The sequence below is a fragment of the Elaeis guineensis genome, chromosome 8 (genome assembly GCF_000442705.2).
Source record: "Elaeis guineensis isolate ETL-2024a chromosome 8, EG11, whole genome shotgun sequence".
Lineage (NCBI taxonomy): Eukaryota > Viridiplantae > Streptophyta > Magnoliopsida > Arecales > Arecaceae > Elaeis > Elaeis guineensis.
In genome coordinates this window covers 4,863,396-4,885,585 of record NC_026000.2, presented here as the reverse complement: position 1 = coordinate 4,885,585, position 22,190 = coordinate 4,863,396, and the positions used below count along the sequence as shown (strand labels likewise).

The following is a 22,190-nucleotide window of genomic DNA, read 5'->3' as shown; positions in this document are numbered from 1 at the left end:
TTGAGATGAAGGATATGGGTAAAGCCTCTTATGTCATTGGTATAGAGATTCACAGAGATAGGTCACGAAAGATTTTAGGTTTGCCTCAAAGGGCTTATATAAAAAAAATTTAGAAAAGATTTAAAATGTTAGATTGTACTCCTACAGTTGCATTCATTATGAAAGGTGATAAATTTAGTCAGAACCAATGTCCACAAAATAAATTAGAAAAGGAGCAGATGAAGAATATTATATATGCATCTACAGTGAGAAGCTTGATGTATGTGCAGGTCTGTACAAGATCTGATATTGTATATGCAGTAAAAATTTTGGATAGATACCAAAGCAATCCAGACCTTAATCATTGGAAAGCTGCAAAGAAAGTTATGCGGTATCTACAAGAAATCAAGTATTATATGCTTACCTACAGACACACCGATCACTTAGAGGTGGTTGGTTATTCGGACTCAGATTTTGGTAGATGTGTGGATATAAAGAAATCTACTTTAGGATACATTTTTCTTCTTATTGATAATGCTGTATCTTGGAGAAGTAATAAGCAATCTATAGTTACTTCATCTACCATGGAGACAAAGTTCGTTGCATGCCATAAAGCTGCTTCACAAATAATATAGTTGAGGAATCTTATTTCTAATTTGAGAGTTGTCGATTCTATTGCAAGGCCAATAAAAATTTATTGTGACAACTCCACTGTAATTTTTTTTTTCTAAGAATGATAAAAGTAGATGTCGCAGCAAGCACATCGATATAAAATATCTTACTGTTAAAGATCACATCAAGAAGCATGAAGTGGATATTCAGCTTATCAGTACTGAATTAATGATTACAAACCCCATGACTAAAGGATTATCGGTCACATAGTTTAGAGATCATGTGGATCATATGGGAATTATTAGTTCTATTCTTGTTTGATTCACTTCTTGTATAAATATTTATGACATTCTTAGAAATAAAGGACATTATTTTGTTTTGTGCACATAAAGTTCATATCATAAAGTTGAACTCTGAATAACTTATAGAAAGTTATTCATAAAGAAAAGTATAAAGTGCTTAAATAAGAGGTTTCATGCATTGTAACACATGGAAGAGAGTATTCATTTTATATAATATAACCATCATGATTCGTATATTGAATTTTTTATTTAAGTGGGAATTTTTGATTTGAGTTGATTTATGGCCGTACTATAATTTTGTTTATCATCTATTTAGTATCTTGATTGTAACATGTGGGCCAAGTGGGAGAATGTTATGCTCGTCCGAATATTAGGAATTTGATGTGGCCCACATATGACCTAATCTTAAAGACAATTCAAGATAATTAAGGTGATAATAAATAATTAAAACTCTTTTGAGATAAAGTTAGACTTTGGTCAAATTAAGGACTCCACAATGGTTATGATTTTTTGATGAACAAAAATTTATGTTAATCTAAAAGATTCCCTGGTCTAGCCATAAATACAGCCTATGACTCTCCATCAGTAATAGGCATCGAGATCCTCTAGGCATAGATTGGAAGAACTTTTTTTCAGTTTCTTTTTCAGGATAGAAGCAAGGCAGATCCGTATCGCAGATTTGTCTTCCAGTGTTCTCGCAATATTTTTCATCTCTAATCTATTTTTGGACTTGAACAACAATGGCTGGAGGTATGTTATTTTTGCATCAAGATTAAATTTTCTTATATGATTATCCAAGGACTCATTTGGTTGATGGGAAGTGGAGGGGTAAGAGGCATTTCCTCAGAAGTAGACAGAGGGCCTCATGTTTAATTGAAGTTTTAAGAGGAGAGAGAGTGACAAAAATTATTTTCATTGGAAGTCGCTTCCCACATTTTATGAGAAGTGAAAATCTATAAGGGAGCTGAGTTTTGGCACTTTCTATGAAATGAAAAGTGGTGCTACTTTATTTTTTCTCAAAATATCCTGTTAGATCAATGTCTAAGATTTTACAAAATATCAATGGATGGTTAAGATAAAATACTGAATAGTGATATAATATAATATTAATATTAATATAATATATATCAATATAATATTATATATTAATATAATATAATATATTATTATATATTAATATATAATATATATTTATATTTATATCTATATTAATAAATTTATTATATTAAAATATTAATATTATATTAATATATACTCGTATAACATTAACATAATAAATTATTATAGTCTAATATTATATTATAATATATTAATATTATTTTTATATTAATATAAATATTATTTTAATTTTAATATTTAAATAAAATTTAAGAGTAAAAAGATATGGTCTTATATCTATTAAGGATATAATAGGTATTTTATATAATTTTTTTAAAAAATAAATATTTAACTAAATATAAATTACTCTGAAATAATCATTTTTTCATGATCAATTAAATATATCAAAATTTTATTTTTAAAAAAAATAATTTTTTTATAAATTAAATGAGTTTCAATATATATATATATATATATATATATATATATATATATATATAAAGAAGAAGCAGATTAGAGTTGTTGGAAAGCGTCACTTTTATTAAAATGATCATTGTCTAAGCGAAAGCCATCCCCACTCAGTTATCTTCTAGTCCTGCTTCAATCGAATCGTAACTAAATATTTAATGGTCAATCACATTGTATATTAAATGAATATAGGCAGAATCTTAATCACATGGAGAGCCCTCCATTGTTAAGTAAAGCACGTCCATCTCTGTGGGATGTGAGATTCTTATGGTATCAGTACATTGACTGGACAGCTGTCACGACGATGAGAAAGAGGACGTTCAACAGGGTGCAAGATTTTTAAAATGGAGGTTTGTACATGCTAGCTGACTGGTACCAACAGGACATATGTAGCAGCACCATCTTGGGAGTCCATTACCCAAATAATATTAAATCTTTTTTTTACAAAAATAATATATTATTTTAACTTATTTATAAAATTAATACAAAACTATAAAATGCCATTTAGAATGGTATTTTCTTGATAGAAAACGTCATTTCAAATAGCGATTCTTCACTCCACGTCACCTCTCCCCATCCTCCATGGACCATCCCCCATCACCTCCCCCCATCCCCCGTAGACGTGGATCCCCTTTGAAAATGGTATTAGGAATGGTATTTTTGAACATGCCATTCAAAATGGTGTTTTCAATCCTCACCTGTCCATCGAAAAAAAATGAAGTCGGCCATAGAAAAAAAAATAATATAGGAAAAAAAGGATTAAAAATAGAAAAAAAAAAAAAACCATCCCGTCAGGACACATAGGAAAAGAAATTAAAAAAAAAAAGAGAGAAGCACTGTGTGAAATGGCGTTTTTGAAAGCGTCATTCAACATGACGTTTTTGAAAACGCTATTTCCACTTTCGTTTCTCCTATATATATATAATCATACAAAAAAAAATCATACATCTTCCTCCTCTCCGGCAGCGACTTCCTCCTCTCCCCCTCTCCGACGGTGACTGATCTCTCCTCCTCCTCCTCCATGCCGGTAAACTCCTCTCCTTCTTCTCTCTTCCTCCTCTTCTCTCTCTCTTCCTCTTCTCTCCCTCTACCACTACAGGCGGCAGCCACCCCTCGGCCACCCCCCACCCTCCCGACCCCGGCAGCTCCACCCCCCTTTTGGCTTGAGGCGGTAGCTACACCCACCCCCCTTTAGCCCCTGCCCCCCTTTGGTCCGACGGCAGCCCCGCCCTTGGCGGCGACCACCCCCATCCCCCTCACTCGCCTCCCCTCACCCCCTGGTGGCAGCCTCGCCCCCCGACGGCGATCGCCCCCTCCCCACTCGCCTCCCCTCTATCCCCGACGATAATGGTCCGATGGCATCCCTGTCTTCCGGCAACGGCTGCGCCACCTCCCCACCTGCCTCCCCTCACCCCCACTGACGACAGTGGGCTGGTGGCAGCCTCACCCCCTGGTGGCGACCGCCCCCCCTCTCCTCCTGCCTCCCCTCACTCCCTTTAGCGGCAGTGGCCGACGGCAGCCCCCCCGGCATCCGCCCCCCCTTCCCACCCACCTCCCTCACCCTCTGGAAGCAGCGGCTACCCTTGCCCCCCTCACCCCCTCTGACGGTTCCTCTCTTATCGTGGGACCCTCCTCACACATTTTCAATCGTGTGGGGAGAACTAAAGAGAAATACTGTCGAAATTTTTTTCTGTCCCTATTGCGTATCATTTAATTACTGTGATTAACTTAAAGAATTGATGCAATTTATGAATGGGATAGAATCTATCTTTACCTATTAGTTGATGATAAGATGCATTTATTATGTAAGTCATTTGAAATGATAAAATAATTATTAATACAAAATTTTTGATTTTGATATTGTCATAGATTTTTGTGAGAAAATATTCACTACCCGGGTTCGTCTACTATTGTATTATGATGGCATAATACAGAATGACGAAGATAGCGTGCAGTACAGTCACCCTATAAATCGGATGATTAGGGTATCTTCATCATTATCACGTTAAAAATTATTGGACTATTTATACAGTAGTATTCTTGTAGACAAAAAAACATATGAACTCAAATTGAAATGGAGATCTCCTAATCTGTTGGGGCAGTTAATGCAAAGTAGGTATATCTTAGTACCAATTGATGATGATGAAGATGTCCAAGAAATACTGACATTTTCTTTGAAATATTCAGAATGTCAATTTTTGAAATTATATATTGAAAAGAAAGATGTACCGAGTTTTGGATACTATAGTCGGCTTTTAACCTAAGATGGCAATATTCTTGAGCCTTCCTCTCCTTTAGTAACTCCGATGGTGCAAATGGATAGTATTGAGACTATGTTTGCAGAACAATATTCTACTACTGCTGGTCCTAGTTATCCAATTATTCAAAGTCCTATGATGACTTCTCCTATGATATCTTCTGCTATGGTGACTTCTCCTAGGTGGAAATAGTAGTAAGTACAGGATACGAGACTCATATAGGAGATGATGATTGGGTAACTGGTGGAATAAATTCTGATAATGTAGATTTTGAGTCAGATGAAAGTGAGGATGAAGACTATGGATGGATGAGGACAGTAGCGGTGATGATGATGAAGATGAAGATGGTGATGAAGATATTCAGCCTGATATTAATGTGGGAGAACCTCAATCTCATTTGCACGAACCTTCATAATTTTTTAACAATATAAATTTAGATGATGGTGGTTGTGTTAGTGCTGGTCGAAGATTGAATTCTGACTATCAATTTTGAAACTCCTCGATGACTGAATTTTTTAAAGGTCTAATGTTTGAGAGTAAAGATTATCTAAAGAGAGCTGTTGATCTTTATCACATAATGAAGCATCGGACATACAATATGGTACAGTCATATTCAAAATTGTGATCCGTATAATGTGCATCATCAGATAATGTACAAAATTATAAATGGAGGATTCGTGCTGTATTGTTGAAAAAGCATAGATATTTTTAAATTATAAAATATGAGAGTCCTCATATTTATTTACGGAGTTGAGTCGAGACCACAAACATATCAGTGGAAGGATGATTGGCACACTAGTCCAACATATTATTGAGAAGAATCCTAGTGTTAGAGTTGAATCTATTGTGGTAACCATTAATGATCAATTTCAGTACACAATATCTTAAAGGAAAGCATGGTGTGAAAAGCAAAAGGCATTGATTGATATTTATGGAGAATAGGAGCCGTCTTATACAAAATTATCTTATTACATGGCTGCACTCCAACATGCAAACCCCGATACTGTTATTTCATGAAATTTTTTTCAAATTATAAATTTCGATGTTCGGATATTTTTTGGACTTTCAAACCATCCATCCAGGATTTTAGGCACTACCGTCCTGTAATCAGTATTGATGGCACGTGCTTGTATGAAAAGTTTAAAAATAAGATGTTAATTGCAACAGGAATTGATGTAGATAATGAGATTTTTCTCTTAGTATATGCAATTATGGATGAAGAGACGACTGCCAGTTGGAGTTCGTTTCTTTTTCAGCTCAGAACACATGTCATCAAAGACAGAAATGGAGTATGCTTAATTTCGGACAGGCATCCAGATATATTAAATGCCATTACAGATAAATCTATTTGATGGAGTCCACCACGTGCCTATCACCGATATTGCTTACGACATATCTGCAATAATTTCAACACTCATTTTAAAAATATGCAGCTTAAAAGAGCAGTATGGTAAGCAGGAAGCACTCATCAAGTTCACAAGTTCAATTTTATCATGGATAGGATTAGAACAGTGAATAAAGAGGCTCGAAGTTGGTTGACTAAGTTAGAAAAAAAGAAGTGAACATTGGCACATGATGACGGTCTGCGCTATGGTGTGTTAACTACAAATTTATCGGAGATTTTTAACAATATTTTATGAGGAGCTAGAAATGTGTCAATTACAGCTCGTGTTCAAATGATATTTTACCATCTCGTGAAATACTTTAATACGAGACATACCCAAACCTTAAGATATATATACAGGAGAACTCAAATAATTTTTTTACTCCTCATATTGCTATTAAAATTGCTGAAGATTAAGTTAAAGCTAATCAATATCGAGTAACGGTGTTCAACCTTCAAAGAGGCATATATGAAGTGCTGACAAGGAGAGCAAGTGCAGGGTTACGAGATGGAAAAAATTCATATACTGTTACTTTAAGTGAAAGAAAATATTCTGATGAAAAGTGGAGCATGTACAAATATACATGTTCACACATTTTAGCTGTATGCCAAGAAATTACTGTATATTTTAGTGGATTTATGGATGATGCATATACAATTACAGCATATATGAATGCTTGGAGTGGTGAGTTTAATCTATTACCACATGAAGATTATTGGATGCATACAGGTATGTTCAAATATATTCCTGATCATCATCGTTTGAGACTCAAGCAGAAAGGCAAACCAAAGTCAACAAGACTGCGAAATGAGATGAATGATAGGCAAATAAGAAGCAAAAATCATTGTGGTATTTGTAAGGATAGGGTCATGATCACTGCCATTGTCCTAAGATACTTCAACACACTTCAACTTCAAGCAGTGGAAGAAATTAAAGGCTGCAGAGATATATTTTTAATATTATTTTATGTCTTTTTGTGGGCTTTATTTTAAATATTGTTTTATATCCAGAAACGTATTATGTGACAATGTTGTGCTACCAGACATTTACTAGTAATGAAATAATCACATCATGGTTTTCATATATTGAAAATTATATTTCTTATGCTCTAATACACTTGGGATATATATCATTATTTTAGATATATTAGCGTATTATGGCATACGATCTACGACATCCAGACCCTCGAGACAGGAGTATTCTTATATTACAGGAGCACCATCGATCACAGACTATTTTAGATGACGGTGTAAGCATTCCATACCTACTCTTACTATTTATATTTTTTATAAAAAATATTGTTAAAGTCCTATACATTATCTAATTATTGTATCTTATTTCAGGAGCCCAGACACCTTCGACTACGACAATCTGATGCTGACTTCTGGAAGACAGAGCATATTCCAGCTAGAGTGCTAGATTATTTACGATATCTAAAATTCTATGGAGTATATCAGATTGGTCGCATACAGATGGATGTTGGTCTTATTACTGCCTTGCTTGAGAGATGGCATCCAGAGACACATACATTTCATCTTCCATTCGGCGAGGTGACCATCATATTACAGATAGTTAACACCTAATTTTTTTTATTTTTTTAAATGAAATGCCACTATCTATAATTAATTAAAAAAATTAAAAAAAATTAGGTGCCTAACCTGGATTGTAGGCGCCTACAATCCAGATGTAGGCGCTTACATCTGCTTAGGAGCCTATTTTTTAGTTTTTTTCAAAATGAGATGTAGGCGCCTACAATCCAAATATAGGCACCTACATGGATGCTTAATTTTTTTGATTTTTGTCAAAATTGGATTGTAGGTGCCTACAATCCATGGTTAGGAGGCGCCTACAATCAGATGTAGGCACCTACATCTGGTTAGTCCTGTTGGGTCACGGGTGGCTCACTGGGTCACGGGTCGGTCAGATCACAGAAACTTTAGGTCACGGGTTGGTTAGATCACAAGAACTTTAGGTCAAATCACAGTATACTTTAGGTCAGGTCAGGTCACACTGAACTTTAGGTCAGATTAGATTACAGTGTTCTGTCCACATTAGTGCACATCACAAGATTGCTTGGATATTAGCAACCTCTGGTTTAGGGTTTAAGGTTTAAGATTTAGGGTTTGGGTTTAGGGTTTAGGGTTTAGGTTTAAGGTTTAGGGTTTAGGGTTTAGAGTTTAGGATTTATTGGTCGGTCAGCATCCATTCACACATCCATGATGATGATGGTTTGGAGATCATCCCCTGATTGATCATCGAAAGTTTGATTTTTTGAAAACGTCATTTCAAATGGCGCTTTCGATTTTTTCTACCAGGATGACGTGTACCAAAGTTTGATTTTTGATGCCATGGAGGCCACGGAGGTGGGGACGTGTAGCGGAAAAAATGCCATTCCAAATGGCGTTTTCTACCAAATAAACGCCATTTCAAATTACATTTTGTAGTTTTACATTACTTCTATAAATAAGTTAAAAGATGCATTACTTTTATAAATTTTTTTTTTAATATTATTTGGGTAAAGAACTCACCGTCTTGGCAAGTGGTCTTCTATTTAAAAGAAAATGATGGGATTAGAATCTTATCTCAAATATGTTAAAAACCCAGTAACTGTTTAGTCTAAAAATTGGTTGTAATCTTCTTTTTTTTTTTTTTTTTAAGAAATAAAATTAGTTGTAATCTTACTAAACAAGTAGATTTGGTTAGAAAGTGGTAGAATAGGAAAAGAGATGTCAGGCCGTGCCCATTTTTGGGTGGCTTGTGTTCTACTAAGCTTTCAAATTCCACCAAGTTCATCGTTGTAGACACATCCACAGCCGAAAAGAGAGGATCCTTAACGCTGGTATTATCTACTAAATGTACGTTGAGGACGACTATTTTTATTTCTCCTACCTATAGTTTCAATTTTCAGGCAGTGCAAGTCAACTTGAAACAACTGTTTTACAGCAGACTCCGAAAGCTCTCTCTCTCACTTTCACAGCCTACCATTCCAACTCCGGTCTAATCTAAGTTGCATGGTCTCCCGCCACCATTCAATCCACCCAACTCCAAAAGTTTATGACAGTAGTTGTTTCCATATTTTCTTGGAGGTAGTCCAATCTTCAAGATGCTGATACTGCAACAGATCATGCACTACAGATGTCATGTTTGAAACAGAGCAACGATTAACCCGTCCCAAGCTGAATATAAATTTCATGAATGTGAGCACAAAGGTTCGACAGCACGGCACAAACAGCAACATAGCTGAATGTCCACATATTGCATCAGAGTCGGAGAACAAGATGTCATGAAATTGAGCAGTGATCGAAGCAAATAACTTCCAGATCACTGAGCCTACAACGAATGTTGACATCCAATCCACCACAAAGGAGCTGGACAAAAAAAGAAGCGCAATCTTATGCTATGAGGTGGAAGGAATATTAAGCTCGGTTCGTGTATGTTGATACGAATATTCAAGATAGCATATGGCTGTAATTTACCTGCATTATAAAATACTATTTATAAGATTCGAGTGCATAAACGCAAGCATTATAAATATACTCAGTGAACTAAATAAATATCTTCAACACGTGTTTACAACTGCTTTTTGGTTTCCCTCTTTTAAGGTGCTGCAAGTGGCTCAACCTGGCCAGCTCACATGGTCCCAAATAAATTGAATAGAATAGCTATAGCATTGCAGACAGAAGACCAGGTCCCTAATTGCCCACCAGGCCGCATTGCCTGCAGTTAACCCAGTTCAACCATTCATCTGGTCCGGTTCTTTGAGTATGAAAAAATTGCCTTTTAAATAGTAATGCCTGGCTTACCAAAAAAAGAATAGTAATGCCAGCACTAAGTCTACTCTCTAGCTCAGCACCGGGCAACGGTATGCATAGCAAAAAGAATCTGCTGCATTTGCATGAGAGTGAGGAATGATGCTTCAGATAACTGCAATAAAACACCAGAATCAAGACAATGAAAACATTGTTCCCAGTGTCACGATCATTCACTGGCTAGTTACCATTCCTCGTTAGTAGATCACTGATGTCCAACGCCATCATTGGTGCAACCTTGCCAAAAAATGCTGCTAACTGTTAATAAAGGAAATTATAGGTGGCAGAAACTCCTTTCTCGCAGACATCTAATGAACTGCTAATGCAGTGAGAGTATTGCAAAAACAGAACCATGGAATAAATAGGTGAAACATACAGCATGTTTTCAGAAAGCCGAAAAATAGGACAAAGCAAATAGAGTTGGCCTGTAACTTCTACCACAAATGTCTGGCTTTGACAGTAGTGACTCTACAACATATGCTAGCTGAAGCCCGTCACATATGATCAGAGAAACCAACAATGGAGAACCAATGATAGTAGTGATCAATCAAAAATAATAATACATCAATGACCCCAACATGGCCTCTAACTGCCCAAGTAAACGGCCTTCAGCCTCTCCAATGGGTCCTGAGGAAGTCAGAGACATCATCCATCATTAACTATTCTTCTCTTGACGAAGGTTCCATTCCAGTCGAGGGACTGTCAGCAAAATACTCTTGGTGTTTCAGGTTTACACCATACTGTCAGGTAACAATGAATAAATGTCAGTTTGAAATCTAAGCTTTTAAAAACGAAAAACCAATCATACTAATAACAATAATAACAACAACAACAACAACAACAATAACAATAAAAAGAACAAGAACAATAACAACAACAACAACAACAACAATAATAATAGTAAACACAGACATGCGCATGCATTTATATATATATGGACATATATGAATTTAGATATGGATATAGATTGATATATTTGATTGATGGTAGGCAGGTAGGTAGATGGATAGACAGATGGATAAAGAAACATACTTGCACAAAGAGTCATCGATTTTTATCCACAAATACGAAAATAGGAAAAAGAATACGTGGTACAAATATTCAAGACCTACTAGGAATAGGAATGATGAAGACACCAAAGAGAGTTGGCGCCAGAATGAAAGTAGACAAATAAAAAGCCTAAGCTGTGATCACCTGTATCTGAATAAGTATAAAATGAGATTAATATCTACATTACCGTGATATTAAACAATGAAATATAAATAGCAAATTGAGACCAAGTGAATTTAAGTATTTAACTGATCTCTACTCATGATAATATTCACTAATAATCTACTGATGGCATCCATTTGCCTTTTATTTGATACACTTCCAATGACGAACTGAAGCTCCAGCTGTTGATGTTCATCAAGCAGTCTGATCAATGATGGGCCCATACCAGAGGCCAATCACTATCTGATGGTCCTTAAAGTTCAAAAAGATCAAAAAATTAAAAGGCATGAAATGAAATGTACATTTAAAGGACAGGCGATTTTAAAGTTTGCATTTGCTTGTCTCATCATTTGCATGGTTTAAGTGAACTGTCTTACAGCGGTTCATTAATTGAATGACAGGAACATATACAACACAGACATGCACTTGGTGGTGTATGATACCCATGGCCATGAGGAACCATAAGATGCAATTATCATGTAAATATGGAAAAATATGGAAAGGCCAGTGCATTAAGACAATTTTGACCAATCTTACACTTTAGAATGTCCAGCACAAGGTTGAATCTTCGACAACCATATGAACAGATTAGCATAGGACTGGCTAGCAATATGGGCAATTCAATAACCAGATTCATCAGCTAGAGGCCATTTTTTCTGCCTGCAATTAAATTACCTACAATTCACGTGCAGGCTGTCATTGGAAATGCTGCCATTCGAATTGCAACTGTGAAAAATATATCTATTTGGTTTACATAAATGAAAATTGCAAATGCAATCATATCTGTTTGGTTTTATGATCCTGAAAAACCTACGATAACCCTGCTAATATTCTGGTAAGGTTGCCCCCCAGAAAATAGTGCACTATGTACTTTTTCTATTATGGTATAATAATTATCATATCATTTTTATATTTTTAACAGAATGAATTATAATATTAGTAAATTATTATTCAGTTATAATAACAATAACCACTACAGTAACTATATCACTATAAAATAATTTGACATTATGACAATTAGATACACTATTTTGATCACAACAATATATTTATTATAATGTATTATTATGATCACTAATAATTACTATGATAACTATTATAATACAATTATATTTAACTAATATTATAATTATTATTATAATAATAACAATTAAATAAATATATTATCTTCAATTATAGTATAATAATTATCGTATTATTTTATAATTTTAATGGAAAAAGGAATATTATCATTAAATTATTAACGGATCATTCTAACAATAACTACTATAGTAGTTATATCGCCATAAAATAATTTGATATTTTGGACATATGATTACGAAACATAAATACATATTTGTCATATATTATTATTAATATTTAACAAGTATTATATAAATAAAAACTATAATAGAATTGTGATTTTAATTACTATAATATTACATCTAATTATAATTAGAATCATTATAATATACAATAATAACAATTAAATATGTAATGATCATCATCATAATAGACATACTATTAATATTATATAAATATGATAGTAATATGATATTATAATCTTTATTTTACATTATAATAATAATGCAGGTCATACCAACAAATGTATAATTTACAATATATTCATCAAAATAATTAAGATATATCGAATATATTAAAATATATAATATTAAATTTCAAGGGTTGGAGAGTGGTGAGGGGACTCCTTCGATTGGTTGCTTCCGGTTGTAACAGATCTTGTAACTATAGCCAATTTTGCTTGCAATTCTAATTATAAGATCTGGACATCTTTTTACAATTCAAGTATGGCCTACAGTTGCAATTGGGTCCTTTTTTGCCGAATACCGGCAATAATGGCACTTACAACTACCACCTGTCCAAGTGTAGGCAAACAAAACCCTTAGATGATTTTAGTCGGACCTTTGACCCAGAAGCTTTAGAGAGATAATAGATCAAGAGTGCACACATGCAACATGTGTGCATTTTTCCCTACATTTTGGTAAGAACTTATCAATAAATAAGCATAGTTATGATCTTTCTTCAAACTAGTGTTGTAGCTTCTCTCTCTAACCTTTTCTAGATAGAGAAGCTCTTGGTTTGCGCCCCCCCTCCCCCCCTGATAGGTTGACTCAGTCCACTAACTGCACATTATCGACGAGCAAAAAATAAGCCCCACCAAGATGAGGAATGTGAGACCCCAACCTCTCAACATATTGCCTACCACAGCAACAAAAGCAAGAACCAAAAAAGTCATCGAAGCTATTGGGTTGTTGCCTTTAGCCTTATAGAGGGTTGGGATTTAGGAACAAGGGACCCGACAAGGAGGAGATAGCAGAAGAGGAAAAGTGTAGCCAATTGAGAAAAAGTGGTCAGGGAAGGGGAGGAGGAATAGCACAACCAATTGAGTAGAAGCGGTCATGAAAGACTCATGAGGGGGGAAAAGAAAGTTGGGACACTGGGAGTAAGAGGAGGAGAAAGGAAAGGATCGGACAGTGAAGTGGTAGTGGCAGAGGTGAGGTTAAAGAGTGTCAGAATTTCAGCAATCGCCAGAGAAATCAGGTCAAAGAGTATGTCAAAGCTGAGTCAAGGATGTAGAGGCGATGGAATGCAACAAGGGCAGGCGTGATATGGCCAAAGCGGAAGTGGCAACTAAGCAAGGAAGAGGCGGCTGAGGAAGAGGAAAAGAGAGGGAACATGGGACCAGAAAGGATAGAGAGGTGATCGAGGGTAGGTTTGAGATGGTCGGCCAGGGCCAGAAAGGAAGGTCAGTCAGCGGAAGGGTGCCGATGCATAAAAAATGATGCCCAAGAAGGTGCATGGCATCCATGGCGAAGTTCCACCGGATGGAACGTAGATCCCAACGGATGGAAGAGCCTAACAGAATTTCAAATTTTGAGTACGAATTTCAAATCCCAAATTTGAATTTCAAATCTAGATTGTAATTGGGCTATTTGAAATGGAATTGGCTTAAGATGGGCAAGCAGATCTTGATTGTGGTTGGGCCCAATCAGTTTTGTGGGCTGAATTTTTGTTTGACCAGGCTTTGATGTTAGGACTGGATATTGTTGGTTGTCATTTCCTTTCTTCTCTCTTTATTTTTTTCCTTCTTTCCCTCTCATTCCATTTACCAATAAAGTGTTAGTTGGCTTGCCACCATTTTGCTCAAAAAAGAATAGGCATAATTATGCGACATGTACAATCCACTATTTACAGATAACTTTTCATGTTTTGCCTCCCATCCCAAGACCACTTGGTTACCCCAGCTCAATTGTCATGGTCCTAATGTTCTCCTATGATTGGCATTGGTTGTGTCCAACATTAGCATTAAGCCACAAGGTCACTGACCTTGTGCCTTGCGCCCTTGCCTCTAACTCAAGTATATCCCTTCCTCTTTCAATTGCTTATTATTAAGCCTTTTGTTCTATCGATGCATTGGATTGGTATCTTGTAGGATCTTATAGTTCGTGATCCTTGTTTGAATGTATGAAGTGACTGACCAAGCAAGATGATGAAAAACAAAAGAAGTGGAGGAGAAAAGAGAGGGAAACAAGAGAATCACCGCACGACCGCCCGCATACGCCCGCATGCATGCATGCATACGTACATATATATGCGTACGTACATACATATGTATGTATAGGGACGCATGCATGCATGTATAGGGACGCATGCATATGTGTATGTATAGAGACGCATAGACATATATGTATATACTTATCCCCAAGTTCAACTCCATTTGCTCCATCAGCTAATCAACATGTTTGACAGGCTCAACACAACCATCCCATGATAGTACAATCTGGAAACCTTTGGATAGATGGCCAGATACAGAAGGGCGATGCTATTGGGTCAGTAATGGCGTTAATGACTTGAGAGTCTTGCACCACACAATATGCAGATACACATGCATTTAAGTAGATGATTTGCGTTATTCCATGAACCATGGAAATGCAGGACCAACAGCCTGCAACAAACTGTGTAGTTGGTGGAGATAAATGTTAGTATTAGGTTCAGATATTTTGAGTTTTAAATTTAAGGTTTTATTTCAGTTAATCTGCCGATTTATTGAGCATTAGGAATATCTCCTCTCAATCTTTTAGGGAGCACAACATTACTTGTTCTGCATTCTCTTGCAACATGTGCTGATATTTAGAGCTATTTTTAATTGGGTTTTCAATTACTTTAAATAGAGCCAATGTCCATTAGACATAGCTAAGGAATAGAAAGAAATGAAATCTGTACGGAAATTTAAAATGAGTTTCCAAGTGATTTTGATGGCTATCTAATGTAAGGTTTTATGGTATCCAAATTTTTCTTTTTTTGTGAAAAGTCTTACTATATTTCATTCCAAGAATTCAATAATTGGCTTATCACTGTCCTTAGAATTATTTTACTTATGTTATAGAAGGAGAAAAAGGAAGAGGAAGAAACTAAGGGTTTACATGATGAACGAAACAAACCTAATTTTCCTATGTTCTTTTCTTTGTTGAGTATTAGCCCTGAATTGTGCATTCAATTGCGCCAGGCTTTTCGACGTTCTCAGGCTGATTTTCAGCAAGAAGGAACTTGAACTTAATTTAGGTTCAACACAATTCAGATTAGATGCCTGCCTCAGATCCAACCGCTTCAAAGATTCCATTTTTTAATTGGATCTACACAACCAATCTTTCCTGTTTCTCCTTTATCCCATGTCTTAGCTTTAGTTAATTCAAAGGATTCAACTTATCTTTTCCCATCCATGCAGTATGGGCATCCAAACCCACCCACCAAACAATCCTCCACCTCCACCCTAACCCACCATATGGCTATAACACTGTTTATGTAGAGCATTTTTTCTATCTGATAATATGCAGTGCTTCATTTAATCGAAATATTGCATCCCAATGCGAGATATTAAGATGTCATTTCCCAAACAATAGCTTGAGAAAATAACCAGCAGATTCTTTTTCCATTTCTAAATAATTTTTTTAAGAAGCCAGATCAGTTCTACATATCCTCCAACATGGAGAACACTACCTTGCTAGACTTTAATCATAACAAACTTTTTTTTCTTTTCGATCAGTAAACAATAGATTAAAATGCCAAAGAAAGTAACTTCAAAAAAGTAAATGGAAGAGACTGTCAATTTTCTCACCTCACGCAGGGCTTTCGAAAGATCCTCCATTGTCAAGACAAGACGCTTATCCTGTAACATAGAAAGTTCAGTGTTCCTTCTATACCTTTCAATAAAAATGAAATGCTAAAATTAAGAAGCAAAGTTTGCACCTTGGGTTGCTTGCTCTTATCCTTAACTGGTGCTGCTTGCCTTGCCTTGCAATGCCTATTTCATAAAGGTAAAAATGAATGAAAAGGAAATTATTAATAAAATTTCTGTCAAATCAGAAAAGTTGAAAATCCTAGAAAGTATACGACCTGGAAACTTGAAAGGTCTTACCTAAAAAATCACCTTAATGGAAAGTCTTGTTTCAACCCTGCTGGACTTTCAAATAATTGTTTCTATAATAATGTATGAAATACAGAAGTAGGCCCTAAAAGAGCAATACCTTCCCTGGGTCCTTAGAGAAAATTAGAAAACGATATATCAAGTTAACCAGGATGATGCTTTTGACTCTGTCTCATTCATGGGACAAATATGGCATAATTGGGCAAGCAGCTTTGGAATGACCAAGGATAGTCGAATCTGTGGAGAGCATAATATTAAGGTCTATCATAGAGGATTGTGAGAAGGGGTTCTTTTTTTACTGTGACATGGCTGTTATGCATTATGAATTGAATATCAAACTTTAGCACATCAATAAGGAAGAAGAACAACCAAAAGGAAATGTATTGACCAAGTCACAAGGTATTAAAAAGGTCAATCATGATCTGCAGCAACTAGCTACAACACTAGAAAATCTGTTAGTAGTTTACATAAGAATTAATAGGTGTGCCCTTGGACTCACTTGGCTGCTACATCTGTTTTATCATAATTGTGACGAATGCATCTTCATACTGTCCTTAGCATGTTACAAATATTTTCAATGAGTTTCGTTTATTAGTTAACTGGTTATTTTAATTTTTTTTTTTTTTTTAACATCACAAGTTGGGTTATCACCAGTAAAAAGTGTAATTGGCTAATAGATTCATGTTGGAAGCTTAGTTTAGTAGCAGGAATCTTCTGTTTAAGATGGCACACCCACTTCCGAATCTCCCCAAAAACTCATCCCCACACCCACTTCCTCCATATTTTTTCATTAATTTTTTTTTAAAAAGACCTGCTTCCTCATACCTCCACCAGACCCACTTCTGGTAACCAAAGTTTGAAGTTTGCTTGCTGCTAAGACACCAGAGGTACTTTTTAACAGCAAAAAGATTGAAATTTAGGAACCTCGAGATCAACCATAGATAGGTGAGATAAGGCCTGATGCTCATGATTATGCTGTTACAATTACTGCTAAACACTACTATGGCTAGGTTTCTTAATTTAAGGCCCTGTTTGGATGCCAGAATCCATTATCCTGCTGATACAGGATGATGACAGAGGTTCTAGTTTAAACAGATGAAAAAAAAAAAGCTGTGAGAGAGAATCACACGGCCCACTGATGCCCCCTTATCCTGATCTCTCAGGGATTAATGATTCCAGTCCAGAGTTTATTTAACTTAGAAAAAATAGGATAACTCATGCAAATGGTGCCCCAATTCCATCCAACCCCTCCCTATCAACTTTCCTTTCCAACAGAAATTTTCAATGATGACAACCTTGCACCAATAAGGTGATAACATACTCTAGTATCCAAACAGGCTCTTAAGGGTTTGGCATATGCTGGAAGCAAAAGACAGCAAGTAAACAGCAAAACAGAAGCTAAAATTCAGCAAGATTGAAACAGAAACATGAACAATAGATTTTAGATATGTAAATCATTAACTCCTGAAACAAGAACAAGATGGGAGTCTAAAAGACTATTTGTACTAGGGTACAGCAGCTCTCTAATCTCAGCCCTTAATCACAAGTAACCCCTATCTAATCCTAGCCATCCAAATTTATTAAAAGGTCATATGGCTACTTAATATAAACTAAAAACATAATTACTGGCCATAAACTAAAATAAAGTAACAAAAGAACATATTAAAAATAGCTAATTAAGCAAACTTCTTGGATGGTCCTACATCAATATTACTTCTATTTTATTGCAAAGAATGGATATTCTAAAATGACCAATACTACAAAACTTGTGTGACAAAAATTATCAAAAGAATGCAAAGGACATCTCTTATGAAACCCAGACATCTGACCAGCATTCTTGGTCATAGAAATAATCAGGACTATCAGAAATAATCTGGTCAGGATGGTCATCAAGCAACCTGGTCAAGATGCATGATGTGTTGCTCAAGCTATCCAAGCTAGAGATAGCAGGCACACACCTTCACTAAATGCACTAATTAAATATTTATTGGGTTGCTGCACATTATCATGGTGCAACTACATTAGTTGATGTATGGGAGTTCATAAACTAACAAAGTGAAACTTTTTGGTGTATACAAGACCAGGTTAAAGAACAAAACGAGTGACCCAAGTTGTAGCATGCCCAGGTACCAGACAGCATATATAGCATGTTCTGTCATGCAGTACATGCTGGATATATATACTTTGCTATTTGGTTTTATCAAATAACCATATCTATACAGATGAGGATTATCTATATGGCTAAAGCCTGCACGTGCAAAAGAATAAAAGATAAGGAAGTTGAGAACAAGTTATGCAATGTTGAACAATAAAATATAAAGGGAACTACGGAAGCCATTAGGATTAAACTTGACAAGAAATTCTAGACAATGACAGCAGCTTTATAAACACAATTTCAGGCATAAGTACAGAAAAACTGGCCACTTAGGGAGGTTACACTCAATAAATGGACAGTTCATACCCATGATATCATTGTAAAAAGAGTTTGGAAAAAAATAAACATGATGTATTAGAAAAAAGGATCCACATAGTTAGAAAGGAAATATTGTAGGTGCTGCCTTAACCAGTTGTACAAAGCTAACCATATGAGAGGTAGACATACTTCAATAATCATGATTCATGAAAAGTGGATTGGCATACTTCATCAAATGTGTTGGTCCAAAATACATACCATGAACTTAGCACACTAACAAAGACCTAGGTTAGGAAGAATATGAGAAAAACGGATTGATGGCATAGAGTATTTATGGTCCTAAGAAACTACAATAATTTATATGAAATTATACAAGTAGAGTACTGACAATAAAATACATGATACATAGTTCACTGGAGCAAAAGAATGCCAGAAATTGAAAAAGACAGAACATACTGAAGAGCATCACTTGCAACCTCCGAAATGAACTTTTGAGCAGCTACAGCTACCAGCCTTGTTCTGCCAGAAAATAAAAGTTAAAAAAAAAAAAAAAAAACACTAATGGTGTATAAAAAGTACTAGCACAAGAAAAAGCTTTGACCATGACTGATGAATTATTAAGGAAAACATGGCAGCATCTAGAGAATATACTATAAATGCACCTCCCATAGCATACACAACAAACACATGTAAACAATAAACTTGTGCTGAAATATGAGTAATCAATGTTTTTGTCTCCTCAAAAAAGGAATCAAGTTTTTTTTTCCCTTGTGTAAGTTAGCGGAGCATGCCCACAAACTTCCAACTTGGTGGATATTATATGGTCCTGTAATGGCATCTTTGACTAAATTCCCTTAACAGAAAGGAAGCAGCATATTACTCAAGCATATTAAAGAGTAAAAGTTGTGTTTGGTTGTCCCATAGTGATGACATATTAACAAGCAACTTTTAAGGAATAGGAGAGTATGAATGAATACGGCATTCAATTTTAAATCCCCCTTCACATTCAATCTGATCTCCCACTGTTGCCACGTATAAGTGGATTTCTTTCACTTTCCAAAGTAATATATCTCAAGCAAAAGAGGTTGTCCAAACTCCAAAAGCAACGGTTACATCCCTCATCTTGCCCTCTTTTCTTTTGATCCTTCACACGAAAGAAATCAAGATCGTACTCTCAACTCTGCTCCTCTACTCCACCTCACAAGGACCCCAATTAACACCCCCAAAGTGCTCATCAAATAATTTTGACTTTTAAGAGACAAATCAAAAGAAAGTTTCATGCTTCCATCAAATCATCCAGCATCATCATCAGTACTCAAACTAGAGGGGAAACGGTCTATATTCTCTCACCTAAAATCTTATTATTTGCAACAAATTTATCCACCGCTTAATTTTCAACCAGCATGATCTATCCAATATGACCATCCACGATACAAAAACTACTGTTTAGCATATAGGATCAATTTCAAGAAAGTCGAATAGCGATTAGACCATCGTGAAGAACAATCAATGTACAAGAAGCATCAAAGCATCACAATTTTCTAGGATTAGAATCAACGGTTTTAAAAATCCAAAGAAAGTTTCACGTTTTTGCCAAATTCTCTAGATTAGGATCAAAATAACAAGGCATCTGGGAGATGGCAGGGACGAAGTGGGGAGTGGGGGTGATTGAAGAAGGGGAGAAGAGGGGGAGAAAAAAGCAAGGAGAGGGGGAGAGAATACCTACAGTCTTAAGTCGGGGCAGTGGAAGCCGCTCCTGGAGAGGTAGTGCTCCACCAGCTCGTCCGGAATCTGCTTCTCTCACCCACACCACCGGAATCAATAAGAAATCAAGATCGAGATAGAAAAAGAGAGGAAGGGTTTCAGTTATACTCCGACGAGACATACGGTGGGGGTGTAGTCCATGAGGGAAGCGAGGAATTCCGCGAGAGCGGAGTCGTCGTCGTGCCTCCCTTCGCCCGATGATGAGTTCATGTCGCCTCCCCGCCCTTCTCTCCGGCAACGGAATCTCGAGATGTTCCGCCCGCACGCCCCCTCACGGTTACGGGCTGTGGTCCTGCAGTCCCTGCTTATATAGCCGGCCGACTAGCTTCATTAGCGCGTGTGATGCACGCGACATAGCGATGGACGGCCGTGATGCCATCTTATGTGATTGATTCTTTGGCCATCAACCATGAATCATAAACAAGCTTTTTTTTTTTTTTCAAAAATTTATATTTTTTTAGATAAATATCTTCCGAACAATATTTAGATAAAAAAATAATTTATTTATCTTTTTTTATCCATGAAAAAGTAGATTCGAAATATATTATCATATTCTTTTGCATTATTATTTTTATGAATAAGCTGCTAAAATTTATCCATATTTCTTATAATACCCTTTATGCTTTTTAGATTTGGAGAATGTGAATGGCTTAGTTATTGGACATTGAATAATGGAGATATTAGAAATGATGATAGATATTTTAGAAATAACATTAAATGCCTACTTTATTAGCTGATGGAAAAATGATTTAACCATCTCTTAGGAGCCTATTCTTTTGTGGGTAAATATCATAAAAAAGCTGATTAACTTTTCTATTGACCAACTTACTTATATTCTCATATTTTTTAAGATAAGTAAGTAACTTTCTCATAAATAACATTTATCCATAAAATAAAAAAAATTTTATCCATCTAGGAGGTGTTTAAATTATTTTCATATCAACTGAAAAAATAGCATTTCTCATTGATTCCTAATATACCCTTGACCTTACAATAATAATATAATATATAATATATTATTATATATTATTATAATATAATATAATATATTTTAATATAGTATATTATAATATAATATAAAATACTATATTATAATATTTATAATAAATTATTATAATATAATATATTATATTATATATAATAATATATTATGGTAATATAAGATATTGACATAATATATTATATTATATTATAATAATAATAATATAATAATATAATATGTTTATATATCATAATATATACTAATATAATATACTATACTATATTATTATATATAATAATATTATATAATATATATATTGTATTATTATAAGATATTAATATATTATATTATATTATATTATTATAATATATAATAATAAAATATTATATTATATTATTTAATTATATATAATAAAGGGTATTATAGAAAATATGAATAGATCTTAATAATTTATTTAGAAAACGGGTAATGCAAAAGAATATA

General features: G+C 35.1%; 1 protein-coding gene across 3 annotated transcripts; it reads right to left on the bottom strand.

Annotated features, from left to right (window-relative positions):
• Window positions 1–10,245: 10,245 nt before the first annotated feature.
• Window positions 10,246–21,026, bottom strand: LOC105050927 (transcription initiation factor TFIID subunit 10). 3 transcript variants are annotated; one of them, XR_012143244.1, is made up of 7 exons: window positions 20,834–21,026; window positions 20,688–20,752; window positions 19,418–19,480; window positions 16,371–16,425; window positions 16,240–16,290; window positions 11,661–11,798; window positions 10,246–10,651 (listed from the first exon to the last, which is right to left on the bottom strand). XR_012143244.1 is itself a non-coding variant. In XM_073261681.1 (6 exons), the coding sequence occupies exons 1-6, from the start codon at window positions 20,933–20,935 to the stop codon at window positions 10,571–10,573; spliced, it is 417 nt and encodes a 138-aa protein (XP_073117782.1). In that variant the 5' UTR covers window positions 20,936–21,022; the 3' UTR covers window positions 10,246–10,570. The 3 variants fall into 3 exon arrangements, 2 of the variants coding, with proteins under 2 accessions (XP_073117782.1, XP_073117783.1); XM_073261681.1 differs by lacking the exon at window positions 11,661–11,798 and having other exon boundaries at window positions 20,834–21,022; XM_073261682.1 differs by lacking the exon at window positions 11,661–11,798 and having other exon boundaries at window positions 20,849–21,022.
• Window positions 21,027–22,190: the final 1,164 nt, after the last annotated feature.

Bases quoted from the DNA above. Each gene is read 5' to 3' on its own strand.
- LOC105050927 (XM_073261681.1), bottom strand. From the start codon at position 20,935: ATGAACTCATCATCGGGCGAAGGGAGGCACGACGACGACTCCGCTCTC. The intron at 16,426-19,417 runs GTATGTTCTGTC...TTTATGAAATAG, and splicing joins GTTGCAAGTGATGCTCTTCA to GCATTGCAAGGCAAGGCAAG. The intron at 10,652-16,239 runs GTGAGAAAATTG...GTTACCTGACAG, and splicing joins TTTCGAAAGCCCTGCGTGAG to TATGGTGTAAACCTGAAACA.